Source organism: Echiichthys vipera, assembly GCF_963691815.1.
Source record: "Echiichthys vipera genome assembly, chromosome: 19".
In the NCBI taxonomy this organism is placed as follows: Eukaryota; Metazoa; Chordata; class Actinopteri; order Perciformes; family Trachinidae; genus Echiichthys; species Echiichthys vipera.
The window spans coordinates 18,838,010-18,853,808 of record NC_139844.1 but is presented as its reverse complement, the minus strand read 5'-3'; the positions used below and the strand labels follow the sequence as shown (position 1 = coordinate 18,853,808).

The window sequence follows — 15,799 nt, the reverse complement described above, 5'->3', positions numbered from 1 at the left end:
AAACCATGCTAGTGCTTATTTGGCAAGATAATCTAATAATTAAATGCTACGGCTAACATTAAGCAGAGAGGTCAGCAGACATCTGTTTGTGATTACGCCATAAAGGTAAGGAGCTGTTGTGTCTGTCCTCTGCTACTAAGTGGACCTGTCTGTTAGCTGCACCGGAGCTTGGGTCACACACACATACAAACAAACAAACACGCGCACACACTAATGAGCTAATATTCACACACACACACACACACACACACACACACACACGCACACACACACTTTCTGCTTTCTGCTTCCTGCCTTCTGCCTTGGGACTGGGGGTTCAGAGGATCTTAAGGGTCTCTTGAGATTTGATGTTAGACGTATGTGTGTGTGTGTGTGTGTGTGTGTGTGTGTGTGTGTGTGTGTGTGTGTGTGTGTGTGTGTGTGTGTGTGTGTGTGTGTGTGTGTGTGTGTGTGTGTGTGTGAGGGTGTGTGTGTGTGTGTCAGGGGCGGGTTTTTTTTAATCACAACTCACATCTCACCTCTTACTCATCTCCTGTTAGCCTCCGGTAGCATTAAGTCTGCGTCTCATGGGAGAACTGATACACACACTCGCACAAACACAGATTAGGTTGAAATGAGATGTGAGAAGGTGCTGCTAAGGTCAGCTACCTTAATCTTCCAAACACACACACACATACACACATACACACACACACACACACACACACACACACACACACACACACACACACACACACAAGTTCTAAACAGCCAAACATGTCTGCTGATTTTTATAATTCAACATTCCTTTCTTTGTCTTTTTTATTTTTTTATTTTCTTCTTTCCAGTTCCACTTTTCTATCATAAATATAACCGAATGCTTTTCATGTTTATATTACTCAAGTGTAGGAGATTTGTTGTTGTATACATACATATATATCCCTGGCTTTCTGTGTGAGGGTGTGTGTAGGAGATTGTACACGTAAATTAAATGTTTGTACAAGTCCCCTCCCTGTACGTCAGGCCCACTCCTAGAGGAGGGGAGTATCAGCCGAGTAGCCCGGGAGGAGCCTCGATGCTGGGCCCGGTAGGGGCGACGGTTCCCTGTGGGACCTGGAGGGAGATTGCAGGCTGGAGGGGAAGCGCCCGGGGGAGAAGGGGGATATGTGTAATGTCTTCGCCCAGGAAGGCGTAGGTTTTTCCTGCATTTGGGGAACTCAACACATCCCATATCAGCAGTTCTGGTTGGTTTATCCAAAGATATCTGCAGGTTATGTGGGTGTATCTTACTTGAGCCTGGAGTCTGTTCATGAAGACAAGAGCGGGCTGACACCCCCCCTCTTCAGAGACGTTTGAAAAGAAATACATAAATGTAAAAACACATACACACACACACACGCACACACACACACACACACACACACTGAGCACAGTGGGTTCTTTAGGGATTGTTCCTATCTCTCTTCCTGGGGTCTGATAATACTCTGTCTCCCTCTGCACAGTGAGCTACAGTAATTACCACTAAATGCCATAGAAAGTCATAGATAATCAGTGTGTGTGTGTATCACTGGTCTGTATGTGAGAGTGCAACTATGAGCTAACCAGACCGCTGAGACAGAAGAGATACGATGGGGTGAGATCATTTCATGTGCAAGGACAAGAGGGGAGGGGGGGTGGGGGGTGTCTGGGGGTCATTTTTCAAAATAAAATAAAGGCACTTGGAACATTTGTGATGAGTAAAACGTTCATGATAAATATAATACAGAATACTCCACAAACAGGAAGCGTGTGCACCTTATTTAACGTTTTACTCCCAAAAAATGACCACATGTATAAACAGACACACGTACACACCTGTCGCTCCCTCCTGAGTAATGAGGAGGAAGAGGATCAAAGCGCAGAACCTGATCCAGCCAATTAGAGCGCAGCACTGTTTATCCTCCCTCTCCATCATCACCCTTTGTGTTTACAGCCTGACTGATCAGGTGTGAATAATATCAGTGACGGTCCAGCGTTACACCGCTAATTAGGTGTGTGTAATGATAATCCTGACATTATATCGGCCTTCATTTACAGAGATATAGAGATAATAAGTGATTCTGTCTTTAAAGGGTACTTTGGACATATTTTACTCAAACACTTAAAGGGGTGATCTGCACACTCGTCCTCTCGATCTTAAACCTTGAATCCAAATTCTTAGCAGTGTTGTTGTAGTGTTGAATCTCTGTAGGATGAATTGAGAAGCCCTAAACATAAAATGTCGGTGACATTGCAAACATTAAAAAAAACAAAAACTTTAGTATGAAGCAGCCATTCAAATCTGCAGCTTTAAACTTTTAAAAAATATATTTAAACCTGATATTCAACCCTTTAAAAGTGGGTTATACTTTCATGAAATGTATCTTCACACTATAAACCTGATTTTTACAGAACAGATTCTTATTGGTTTAACTGAAATGATGGAGATGTGTATCATACTGAAAATGTCCATTTACTTTAATAGGTTTCAACAGTTTTAGTCTTTTTTACTTGTACAGGTAACTCTGCTTTTATTGTCCTGTGCACACAAGGTAACTATGCCTAGATAAAGGTGAAAATTAATGAACTAATAACATGAATTAATGTATTTGTTATTATTGTAATTATTAATATTATTATCCATGATTGTGTGACACTTAAGAAGCCCACATCTCAGTCACCTGGCCTGTAGATTTAAAGCTGAATACAACTTTGAAATGCAGGTGTTAGTGCTTAAACAGGAGCGAGTGTGCGGCTGCATCTTGGCTGAAAAGCTTGTTTTTGCTCAACTGTTTTGACTCTATTTGTTTTGGCTAGACAGAGGTTGACCAGACATCCAACAACACAGAGTGGAGTCAGTAGTGGGGACAGTGGAGGAGGGTGGGGTGAAGAGGAGGAAGAAGCTCCAACGGCTGTTGTGAAGGATTTAGTAGGGTGCTGGGGAGTCTGCTGGAGGATCAAGCCCCACACACACACACACACACACACACACACACACACAAATCCAAACTGTCTGTGTGAGACAGAAAACCGAGCGGTGTCCCTCTCCCTCTCTCTCTGTTTATAAACCGTAGACTCACTCACAGTGACAGAGACCAGACCTTTGACTCTGAAACCCAGCACTGTCCTATATTGCCCTACTGCCCAGTGTAGTGTGCTGACAAGTGAAGCCACACACACACACACACACACACACACACACACACACACGTTGTTATCTGTGCATCCGATCGCCAGGCCACAAGTTAGACCAAAGGTTTTCAGCAGAGGTTAAAAAAGTGCCATACTGTAGCAGAACACATGCTCACACACAAACACACTCGAACCGCAGCTGCGTCGCGTCTCACTTACTTCCGACAGGCCACTTTGGGCGCACTGCCAAGTCAAGTTCAAGCCAATGCAACTTCAATAACGGTGTGTGTGTGTGTGTGTGTATATTCTGAGCCCAGCCATCACTGCATCAGTGCCTGTTGGACATTGCAGCCAAAAAGTCAGTCCGAGATTATGTTCATGTCTTCGCCGGTTTCACTGCAGCCTGCACGGCATTGCTTGTTTCTCTCTCTTCTCTCTTTCCCACGGTTGATTTGTTACAGACCTCCACCTGTTGGTCATTGGCGTGTCATCTTTATTCTATAATAAATTGCTTTAAAGAAAACTTTAAGAGGACCCATTATGCTTTTCTGTCTTTTCTGACCTATAACTGTTGTAATAATGTTTTATAGTCATGTTAAATAATACCAAAGCGTCAAATAGTGAAGTACATTTAGACGTGAGCCCTGCCAACCGTCTTGGTTGACACTAGGGTGTCGGTCGCTCTTAGCAATTTCTTTAATTCTCGGGATTTGTCTATGTAGAAGAGGGCAGACTTCCCTATTGGTCATGCTGCTACACACAGGCTCAAACTTGGAAGCTGTAAGTTAAGCCACTTTTATACTGTTGTGGTGTTTATTTTGGAGGTTGACCTGTTAAAGCCAATGTTAACATGTTGCTTAACTAACGTGGCTAGCTTCCATATAGACATTTTTCCAGCTGAAGAGGCACGCAGCATTTTCCCTCGCTATGACAGCCGGCTTTTTCATTTATTACCCTTTCTTGAGTTCTTCACCAAAACTAAGCGCAAAACGTTGTCACACATTTAGTCGGCTTAGTGCGAAAGTGTCTTTAGCGTGTGAACAGGTAATACAACGTCTTGGGGCGCAACGACAACATCCCAGGTTTGTTCTATTGTCAAAAAAGCTTGTTGTTCCTGTCATCTGACTGGTGGGTGAAGAAAAAACATCTACGCTGCCCTCACAGATTCTTACATCCTCTGACACATCGCATGATTTCTTTACGTACCTTGCTCAACATCCATATCCAACCGCAACACACATTTACCACATATGCACACATTTATGCAGATAATGCGTGCACACATTCCAGAGACCGATACACTCCAACTCCCTCACAGGACAAGACTTCCAGGTCATTCGCCTACACTGTGACAGAATATTAGTCTTATTCTGGAGAATCACTGTTTGCCTCCCCCCGGATGTTCCTGTCACTGAATATCAAAGGATTTTAGTCTTTTTGAAATATAATATGATATTTCCACTCCCATAAACATCTTCATCAGTCTCTCTTATTGCCTAGTTTGTCCAAAATACCCCCCCCCCCCCCCCCCCAACTTTCTCCACTCCCTGCTGCATCTTTGCACTTTCTGCAACCTCTCTTTCACTTACTTTACTTTGATTTTTCTTCTTTTTTAGAGGTACTTGAACTGAAGCGGAAACCAATTTGTGGAAACGTGTGTTAATGCGCGCGTGTGTGTGTGTGTGTTTGTGTGTGTGTGTGTGTGTGTCAGTTGTGGGAGTATGGCTGTGATAAGGGACAGGGAACTGGAGTGCTTAGACATAGATGGATGATGTTTTCCTCACCCCAAACTTCACTTCAAGATTACAGTTTCTCATTCTGTTCCTTGTGCAAAGCAACTATTTTCTTTCATTTTTTCTTTTTTTCTGTGTGTGTTTTTATTTCAGTTTTTATATGTCGCAGAAAAATAAAAGTGGAATGTTTTGCCAATATATAAAACAATATTTAGCTTCAGATTATGCTCCCTCTCTCTCACATTACTCAGTGGCTCCTCTCTGCATTGTGTTGTCGCCGTGATCCTTTGCCCTCTTTACTTAAGGATGGAAAAATTGGGAGAGGAAAGAAAATGAGAAAAGCAGTTTTTATGTAAGTGAAGTAGAGGGACTCTTGATCTCAATGTTGGGGATAATAAAGCACTCCTGCTAACCTAATGTCACAATGAAGATTCAGTAGCTTTAAGCACCTATTACAGATTTTCCTTGTTTTAAGTTTCCATTAATTTACTTCACTTTAAAGGTCACATATCGTAAACTGTGAGTATTGTAAAACGCTGAATATAAAGCAGTTTGGGGAACTATATAAATTCTGTGAAAGTATCAAAACGCTCAAACTACAGATGAATACACACGACCTGCATTCAGAATCTGTGCCTTTAAATGAGCCGTCAGGACTTCTGTATTGTTGTGATGTCACAACTATGTATAGTTAGAAAGTGCTATAGAGACATCATCATCAATCAGACATACAGTATGAGAAAGTTTATGTGTTTTTGGAAATTAAAGCATGTAGGAACATGTTCTAGTAGAAACCCAAAAAGCAAGTATGAACCTCTAAATTAGCATAATATGGGACCTTTAAAACAAAAGCTCATTTCCTCCCCCAATCCCCTTTTTAATGAAATGCAGAAACTATTTTGACATTTTAAAGTCCAAATGAAATGTGAAATCTCACTTTTCTTGCGTAAGGAAACTATGACACACTATATATTATTAGGTATTTTTGGACATATTTGTGGAAACATTAATTAAGTTGCTATGTTCCCCGGGTCCTATGTTCCCCGCTTTGTTTGTGACCGGGGAACAGCGGACTCTGCTTTTCACAGAAAGGGTCCTGTGTTTCCTGGTCTGTTATTTTTTCCACGATCAGCGCCAAAGTCTCCGGCAAGTAGGCTTTGTAGACCCTAACACTTCCCCCTAACCCTGACCCTAACGTAACCCCTAAGCCAAACAAAATGCTGAATTTAAATCTACGAAGGCAGAGGCTTATGCGACCGGGGAACATAGGACCCAGGGAACATAGCAATGACCCCCACTTGGTGACCATTTCCCATTTTTTAGCTTAGCTTGCTAACTTAGTAGCACTGATTCTCCCTGGCCTTTACTTTTTGTTTGGGATAATCGATGCCTTCAGAATCATCATCAGCTCCTGCACACAGTGTAATTTTGGTCGTTATAAAAAAGTGTAGGTCTTGCTTGTGCCCTCAGATGGGTCCAGTTGTAGTGACGGCAAATAACCAGGCTTTCAAAACTCACAGCCACAGGTAGTCCTGTGACCTCAGTAGCCTGGTCAATGCTCACGTCGGCTCTCAACTCATTAACTGCCTGTGTCGTGGTTGGAATGGAAATAATAAACTATTTTTAGAACTGGCCCACACATATATCACACTAATTAAAATGTATTGCACTGTACTGTTAGTATTTCTTTTCCGGACACTGCCATAACAATTTCACATGCTAGATCCACCGCTCCTCAACACATGCACTTAACAAAGGTGTCTGTGTTTGTGTGTGTGTGTGTGTGTGTGTGTGTGTGTGTGTGTGTGTGTGTGTGTGTGTGTGTGTGTGTGCCTGTGTGTGTGACAAAGAGAAAGAAGTATTAATGGGCCAAGGCATCAGGTGTCCCCCCTCGGTGGCCCTGTGAGCAACATCTGGAACCTGTCCCTTCATGGTGACATCACACAACCAGCCTAACCTATGACCCCAAACCGGCTAATTAGCAGCTCGTCCCTCCATAACTGCCAGGGTCCCTTCTTTCTTTCCCTCTCTCCATCTTTCTCACTAACTCCCCCTCTCCACCTGTTGCCTCATGTCACTGTATGTGTGACTGGGGCTTCGTGTGGGAAAAAAAGGGAGTCATTGAGAAAGTTTCCTAAACACTGCAACATTCTTTTACCATTCACATTGAAGTGCAGTTGGCATTTTGCAAGTACAAATGTTAGTTATGGTGGTGTTGCATCAGGGTCTGTGTTTTATTGATGCACAGGGTGGAGAAAAAGGGCTGTTTCATCAGCTATTTTAGTTCATCTCCCTCTCCATGACCGTCTCTGGTGGATCCATGTATCTCAGACGTGATCATCAATCTCGCGGACTCTATTATTACTTCTCCACAAAGTGCTTTGATTTCCAGCCCACCCAGGAGAATAAGCCCCCTCCTTCCTCCTTTTCCTCTCCCTCCATCCCTTCACCTATCTATTCTCTGTCTGTTCCGTGTACAGCGCTCTCTCTCTCTTTCTCTCTCTCTCTCTCTCTTTTTGCCTAGCAGTATTAGTCCGGTGAACTTCTTTCCTATAATGTTTTCTTCTCTTTCAGATTTGTAAACCTTTTTTTTTTTTTTTTTTTTTTAAATGTCATTCATTTTTGACTCCAAAATGCAGCTCCACATTAAGTGTCTCTCTGTACTATTTACATTTTAGGGGCAAAAACATAGTGTTGGTAGCTGTTATGCACTGTGACACCGGAAGCAAAGAGGTTAAAGGTCACCCCTCAAGAGACACACCTCTCATCCTTGCACAAGCTTCAGCTGTGCAGGCAAAAAGCCTCTCACACACGCACACACACACACACACACACACACACACACACACTCATAATGAACAATCTACATAAAAAGGAAGTCAGAAAGATGCAAATTACTTTCATCGGTATTCTCCTGGTGCATCCCAACATTTTCCACTTAAAGCAGCTCCAGGGATTTTGTTGTTTTGGACTTGGCCCTGAGTGGACCGGTGCATGGAGCATCGGTGTGGAATGATGTGGAAGGCCAAACAGGGGATTGAAGGTGCCGGGTATCCATTACATCAGAGGGGACCAAGGCGCCAGTTTGCCATTTGAGACGTGACACCCCCTTGTCCTTGCACTTTATCCCGCAAGATGTGCTGAAAGTTACGTGGTCATGGAACAGGCTAATACCAATTACTTTGAAATTTTAACTGTAAGATAAAGTCTATAATGTTATGTAAGAATTAAATGTGCTGATTTGAACTGTATTCAATAGTAGAAATGACACATTTCCCATCGTATTTTAGATGCATCTCTGAATTTAAGGAGCACAACCTCTTTACGATAACGTATTATAAAAGACAAAATATCAGAATAATGTCACATTTTTAACCTCATTTATAGGTTATGAAAATAAACATTGTTAAGCCAGTTACATGTACAAGATGGTACATAAAAATATCAACAAAGTTTGAAAATAAATTGCTTGTAGGTCATTTTTCTTCAGGTTTTTAAAAGTGCAACCAAAATGGGCCTTACTATCTCAAAACACTGATCCCCCCAGAGTTATTAAAGTTGCTGTTAATTTTTCCTATCACTTATTTTTGTAATCCCATGAGTTTTCAATCAGAATGGGCAAAAATAAAATCATGAAACATGTGAATATTACAGATTGAGCCTAGATTTGTTGAAGGTAGGTCACTGATATAAGATAATAATGTAGATTATTAGTGTTCAACCAATTTATTGTATTTTTCATTTCTTTAAAAAAAGAAAACAAATAAATAAGAAGTCATTAGTAGCTAATCCATCTCTTCACTATTGTTCATTCCCCCAAAGGAATAATTATTCAGTGAGTTAAATAGAGGGCAGAATAAACTAGGCATATATTGTGCATTTTGGGAACCCATCCAGGGTCCCTCAGGGTCCTGGAACCCTGTTGGGACCAACATGTTAAATGAGCACCAGTGTCTCCTCCCAGCATGAGGTAACGCCCATAGCCATGAAGATAAAAAGTCTGGTCCTCTCTGCTCTCTTTACGCAAAGTGAACAGTTGATGAACGCATCTCTCAGGCGTGTGTTCATCCACCCGTGTTCATTCCCGTCCAGCCTCAGCGTCTTGCTCCCATGTTTTGAGCCCGTTCCGGTCGGCGACAGATCACCATGTCCACCGGGTCTCTCAGCGATGTCGATGACGACCTCCTGGACGGCATCTTGAAGTTTGGCTCATCCGGCAAAGACTCCAACGAGAGCACGGAGGAGAGCTCCAACTGCGAGGGCACTGGCGCAAACGACGCGCCGGGCAAGAAACGGAAGACAGGGTCCCGGAAAACAGCACCCAAGGGTGGGGAGCAGCAGGGGGGCAAGCATGTGCAGAGGAACGCGGCCAACGCCCGGGAGAGAGCCAGGATGCGCGTCTTATCTAAAGCCTTCTCTCGGCTGAAGACCACCTTGCCCTGGGTACCAGCGGACACCAAGCTCTCCAAACTGGACACACTGCGCCTGGCGTCCAGCTACATCGCGCACCTCCGGCAAATACTGGCCAACGACAAATACGAAAACGGATATATCCACCCAGTTAACCTGGTGAGGCTGGGTTTTACTTTTTAAACGGAGTGAGGGAAAGTTAATGACGTGTTTAAGGAAGGCCTAAGTTGTGAAAATGTGGGCCGAATGCACGATGATTTGTAGTTTGCCTAATTATATTATTATTATTTTCTATTCAACACGTCTGGAATTAATGATTTATGATGAGTTATTAGGATTTGAACATGGGTTGCAGACTGCAGGCCGGATTCTTTGTGCCAAGGTGATGAATGGTGGTGATAGCTTTGTGAAGCAGGTGCAGCAGCAACAGTTGTTTATGGGGAAGAAAAAAAAAATCAGCATCACTCTTCATGAAGCATAATGCTACAATTAATTCACAGACCACAAATGATGCATGGATATATGTTTCAAAAGAATGCAGCCGATGCAGTGCAACGTTGGGCCTTAAATAAGAAGCCTAGGCCTTAATGAAAACAACTTAAACGGCACAATATACCAAAGATCAGCCGTCTCCAAATTACCCTTTGTAATGTTTTAACCTGATATAGGAGACATCAATAGAAAAATAAATATATAATATGACTGTTAAGATGATTAGATGCGTTTTCAAGTGCACAATAACATTATTCTTTATTTGATTCATTGCATATGGTTGTGATCATGTTCACCTGACACTTGCAGGTGATTAGTTGACACAGAACGGGTCTGATTTCTCGTTTGACTTCGTTTTAACTACTGATGAATTAATATTGTAAGAAGCTGTCGGCCATAATTCGCTGTATTTTCCCTCCGCAGACGTGGCCCTTCATGGTCGCAGGGAAGCCGGAGAACGAGTTGAAGGAGATGCTGAACACAACGAGGTTATGCGGGACGACGGCGTCCTGACGAAACCAGGCGGACACTTCTGTGCGTTTTTGAAAAAAGGGACAATGTTTTGTTTTTTTCAAGAAGAAGAAGAAGAAGAAGAAAGACTGTGACTGACATGCACGTCTCATCTCCGCAGACTTCGAGTGGGAATAACGGAGAGAGGAAGAGAGAGAGAGAGAGAGAGCCCTCCCTCCTTCGTTCCCTTAAAGACAAGTTTAATTTTATTTAAATGCATTCTGCCACCTGTCCTTGTCTTTGCTGGTTCAAAGATAAACTGCGTGCTTTCAATTGCTTTTCTTATATTCTGCAGATGCATTTTTTGGTTTTTTACTCGTGCAGGCGTGTTTTGGCGGCTGCATTATGACGGATGGAGGTGCACGTGAAAAGTGTCCACTGTCTCCAAATGGTTGTACAGATTACATGTATATAAAATATATTTGTATCACTTTGACACCTTGTCTCTTATTTTCCAACCCATTTAACTCTGTTTTTATTCCCGCGTGTGGGCCGACGCGTTGACCTGCTCACCCCTATTATCGCTCCACTCCTTCACAATAGCAGAACCTGAGCGGCAGAGCCTCGGTGCAGATAAGTCTCTCTGTTGTTTCTAACAGATAACAGTGGACGCGGTTGTCATTACATAAACAAACGTGTGCCTTCAAAGATTATTCCCGGGGACCCCAAACGCAGCCAAAAGTCAAATTAAGTTCATCTCCCCGCCAATTTCGTTGGTGAGCGCACGAAAAGTCAAAGAAACACGCGATATTTATAATCAGATAATACACTGATCTCATTTTATTTTGAAATATATTTATTATTAGCAAAACTTTAACTTTATTTACTGGCAACGATAACACAACGTCACGGGTTTACATCTGAAACAGCATCAACGAAATTAGTGTCAAATGTGATTTTTTTTTGTTTGTTTTTAGCTATAATTAGGTCAGTTAACGGACACGCGCTCGCAGATGTGCACTGATTGGATATTCGGCCAATCAGCAGTGAGGGAGCGGCGCGCGCTGTTGGAGGTCGGATGACGTTTTAGACCTTTTGAAAGTAGAAAAACCCGCGGGGCTGAGCTTCAATCCCGCCCACACCAGTTGTTTTAATTCGCTCGGGTTATGACCGCTGTGTTTACATCACGCCGACAGTTATTTATGCAGTCTGACACACGGCCTCTCTCTCTCTCTCTCTCTCTCTCTCTCTCTCTCTCTCTCTCTCTCTCTCTCTCTCTCTCTCTCTCTCTCTCTCTTTTCTCCTTTTTTCTGTCTATTTTCTGTCTATCCCTATCTAATTTTCTCTCCCTAACAGCAGAGATGGTCCATGCATTCACTGGTTAAATGCTAAGAAACCTGCCAAAAACTGCACCCTCACATCTAAAGAACACGCTCTGATATTTGTACTATTTTCAAGACAATAACATCACATTATTTTTCTTTGCATTTTTAAGTAACCTTTGTGTATTTTCTGTGTTTTATTTACCATTTTTCATTGTCTGCTGGGCTACCACCACTCTATTATATTTAGAGGCAAATATTGTAGCCTATAGCCTACTACACTTAACATTTTAAATAGAAAACCTTTGATGAGTTATTAAAACATGATGAATTGTTATTGATCAACATGATAAAAGCTGAGAATCTTTCTTTTTTAATGTAAAAATCTTCCATCTATTTTCAGGAACCAGACAAAAATAACCCCAGTGTGTTATTTTAATCCTACGCAAACTCCCTTTGGGTCAACGCAGTAAAACTCTCCAATTCCCAGTAGAATTGCAGATGACCACAGTGTCCTCATTGTTAAAATGCAGCTTATGCAGTTATGCCTCAGTAATGATAATAAATGTTTTGCCAATAATACTGCCGTGCTTTTACTTAAGAAAACTTTGAATGCTGGACTTTAACTTGTATTGGAGTGTTCTTTAGATATTGTTACTTTTACTAAGTAATATATCTGTACACATCTGACATCTAAGCACCAAAAACAGTTATTATTCTGTAGGCCTATACATTAACCATTCATGTTTAATATTTCAGTTATTCTTTTAAACTGAAGTTACATTCTTGACTTTGGAAAATGGTGGTTTTTGAAAATAATACTAACTCAAGGTCCACTTTCCAGTTTTTCTTAGCTTTCAAAGGCATCGTATGATCTTCCCCAACAGATATGTTCTCAGTCATCAAGGATATAATGTGTGCTAATTTGGTTTTATTCGTCTTTAGGACTGCTTTTCAGTGACCAACAGAGAGGGATGCGGCTGACTTTAATCGCACACTTTTCACTTTTCACATGTGAAAAGGACAGTACCAAATCCTTTAACAGGAACACTAAGATTAAGTGCTGTAGTAATAAAAGAGTCCCACCGACATCTCTTCTAGGACCCTCACCTAATACATCAGTGACGGCGTGGCAGGGGCCTCGCCGCCACCTCAAAGGGACCACCGTGGAGAAAATAAACTTGGCCTCCTCTCTCCTGGGGCCAGCTGCAGAGAGCGAGAGAGGAAGAAAGATAGAGAAAGGGAGGGAGGGGTCTGCATGAGAGCGGGGCCGGGATTCCCATACTTGCTAATTGTTTTGTTGGACTGCTGCCCAAACTGTGATGTGAAAAAAAAAAAGGAAAAAGAGAGGAGAGGAGGAAAGAAATCACACTGCGTTCAAGCTGATTCCATCATGTTTGCCCATCTGCCCGCTTCCTTCAGATCACTACTTTAAATTGGCATGGCTGTTTTTTTCAGGGGTGATATCACTAATGCAAGGCTATAGTCAACAGTTTATACTGTGCATTCCAACTCTTCTTGTCTGTCTATTCATAACTATTGGACAGATGTATGAGTCAATGGAGAGATGTATACATTTTTTACAGTTTTTCTCAATAGGCTTTAAAAGTTTTTTATTCTGAAGCCGTCTGCAGAAAACGGCACTCCTCTTATGTTGCATCACAACATGTCATGTTATTACCATCCCAACCCCCCCTCCCCCAGGCCTCCACCTGAACACATCCATCTGTGCACGCAGCATCCTAAGACTGCCATCTTCTGGACATCTTGGAAACTGACAATCACACTTCAGGCATCCGTATAATACCCATTTAGAGTTTTAATACTAGCGTGTGATTTCGTTTAGAGGATCTTTACGTATAATAGTCTTGATAGTTTGAACATGTGATGTGAAGAATACAACGAAAGAAACAAGAAACAGAAAATTACAAAATTCACAATGCAATGAAGAATATCTTTTTAATTGGATGATTACAAAGACATGCTCGCAATTGCTAGACATGGTAAATATTTGACTGAGTGGGCTTCACGAAACAGAGAAAACATATATTTTATTTTTCATCCATTCAAATAATTACAGATTGATGTAGACTGGAGTCACATATGAAAAAGCAAGAAGCCATTAAATGTGCTGTGATCGTTTACATTATCAAAGATTGCACGCTCTTCTGGAAGGATCAGATGTAACGCCTCACAAACATTCAGCTCTAGAGTAACAGCATGTGAGAGATAGTCAAAATTCCAATTTCTATATTTGCCTTGCAGATTAAACATTATGGATTTCCCGTTATGGAATAGTTGCACTCCCATGATGCCATTTACTGTATGACCACATACTGTAAATCTAAAATAGTACACTCCTTTCACAGGTGCTGTGAAGAAGCCAGTGGTTGGACTGTATGCGTTATCAACATTGGTGAAGACCTTGCTGAACTTTAGGACTGTTGGAGTATTGTAAGACCCTACGCCTCCTGAGTTTGTCAAAGCCGTGTAAAATGCCACCTTTGTGTTGTCTTTGATGAGACCATCCACTCTCCTCTCAGCAGTGTTCATTCTGTCTTTTACAGACGTGATCTCAACTACTTGAGCGGTGTTCGGAGCCTGCAAGTCATCCATCCTACATCTCAGGAGCTGCATCTCATTGTCACCTGCTATCACTCTGGCTGCGACGGACAAAAGTTCAGCCGCCTGGCTTTCAAGATCAACCCTCAACTCCTCGTTTACTCTCTTTAGTTCTTCCACTTGCTCTCATTCTCTCCTCCGTGGCAGCGTGATCTCGCTTCAGCGCCTCCATGCTGCTTCTAGTGAGGAGCAGATCCAACTTCTGTTCAGCTGCCTGCACCTTTGTCTCCCTCAGCTTGGCTTCCATGTTCCTCAGCTCCAACTTCTGCTCCACCACCATGTCCCTCAGCATCCTCACCTCCGTCCAAATGTCAGCGCCGGTGTTGCTTTGGTCGTTGGACTCATCAGCAGTGGTATCAGGGTCCAGAGGGTTTTTTAGAATGCTATCGGGGGGTTCGGTCTCCCCTCATTCACTTGCTTGCAGAGAGAGATAAACCTGCCCTCATCGTGGTCTTTAATGATGCCTCGTCTAGGGAAAAATGGAGATATATGGGACTTGGTTGACTTCATTTTTATAAGCTAAATATGCTGTCATGAAAGCTGCAGCTTGTGTTTTTGGAAAGAGTTCTGAGCAAGTCAATAAAAAGCAAAGTCATGTGAAAAACCCCAGATGATACTTCACTGAGGAGGATAGGTGTTTTTGTAGGGTTGTTTGGGGATTAAGAACACATTTTCTATTTAAAATAATTAAAAAAACACGTTAAATCCTTATTTCTTTTGGGAATTGAATCTATAATTGTGTTCTTATTTAGCATCTGTCGGAGTTCTGCTGCCAGTTTTGAGGGCTGCAAACAAAATATGAAACATCATCTTGTGTTCAAATGTGAAACAAAAGTCCGCTGAGCTTCTGTATGGCTCATGAAGGAATTAACCCACTGGTAGTTGAGTGAAATACAATTAGGCATATTTCTGTTGAGTCATTTTTGACAAGAATGTGTGAGAGAAGAGAAAGGGTTTGCTGCCTCTATCTGGTTTTTAAAGTGTTTAAGTGCAATCAATGTTCTAAGTTAATGACATGGCTGTGGGAAAGTATAACTAACAGGACACATACATACTAATGCCTTCTGTCTGTTGTTTTGACATGACCAATTTAATAAACTGTGTAGTCATTGGCTAAGAATGTGCTCTCACCTGTATACTTTAAGTCTATGATGGACTTGACCTCTGTATTGAGGCGATGTTCCTTGTGTTCATGCAAATGTGTGAAACATGCATGCTTTAGATTTTGCATTTCTTATATTTGAATATTTTGTTGCTGCAAATCTATCGATTCTACCAGCACCATTTGGGATGTTTCCCTTGGGCCTTGTCTCTCTTTATCAATGTGTTTGCCTGTCTAATTAGAGACACTGACACATGCTGCTGCTCTCATGACGAAGGTCCGCTTAACACTTTATCTGTGGAAAGAAGGTTACCAAGCCCTATACATCTCTGACTTGACTTTATATGACCAGGCAATTTGACCAGAAGATGGCAGCCTTACAATACTGGTAAATGGTAGACAGACTTGTACTTATACAGCACCTTTCTAGTCTTCTGACTACTCAAGGCGCTTTACCCCATTTGCCTCATTCACCCAGACATTCACAGTGATGGTAGTGGACGCCGACCACCTAATCGAGATCTAACCATTCACTCCAC

General features: G+C 42.0%; 1 protein-coding gene across 1 annotated transcript; it reads left to right on the top strand.

The window, feature by feature from the left end:
- Positions 1-9,008: 9,008 nt before the first annotated feature.
- On the top strand, positions 9,009-10,277 carry tcf21 (transcription factor 21; the record flags this gene model as incomplete). The annotated part of the gene is made up of 2 exons (XM_083933789.1): positions 9,009-9,431; positions 10,188-10,277. 2 exons carry the CDS (start codon positions 9,009-9,011, stop codon positions 10,275-10,277), a joined length of 513 nt encoding a protein of 170 aa, XP_083789915.1.
- Positions 10,278-15,799: the final 5,522 nt, after the last annotated feature.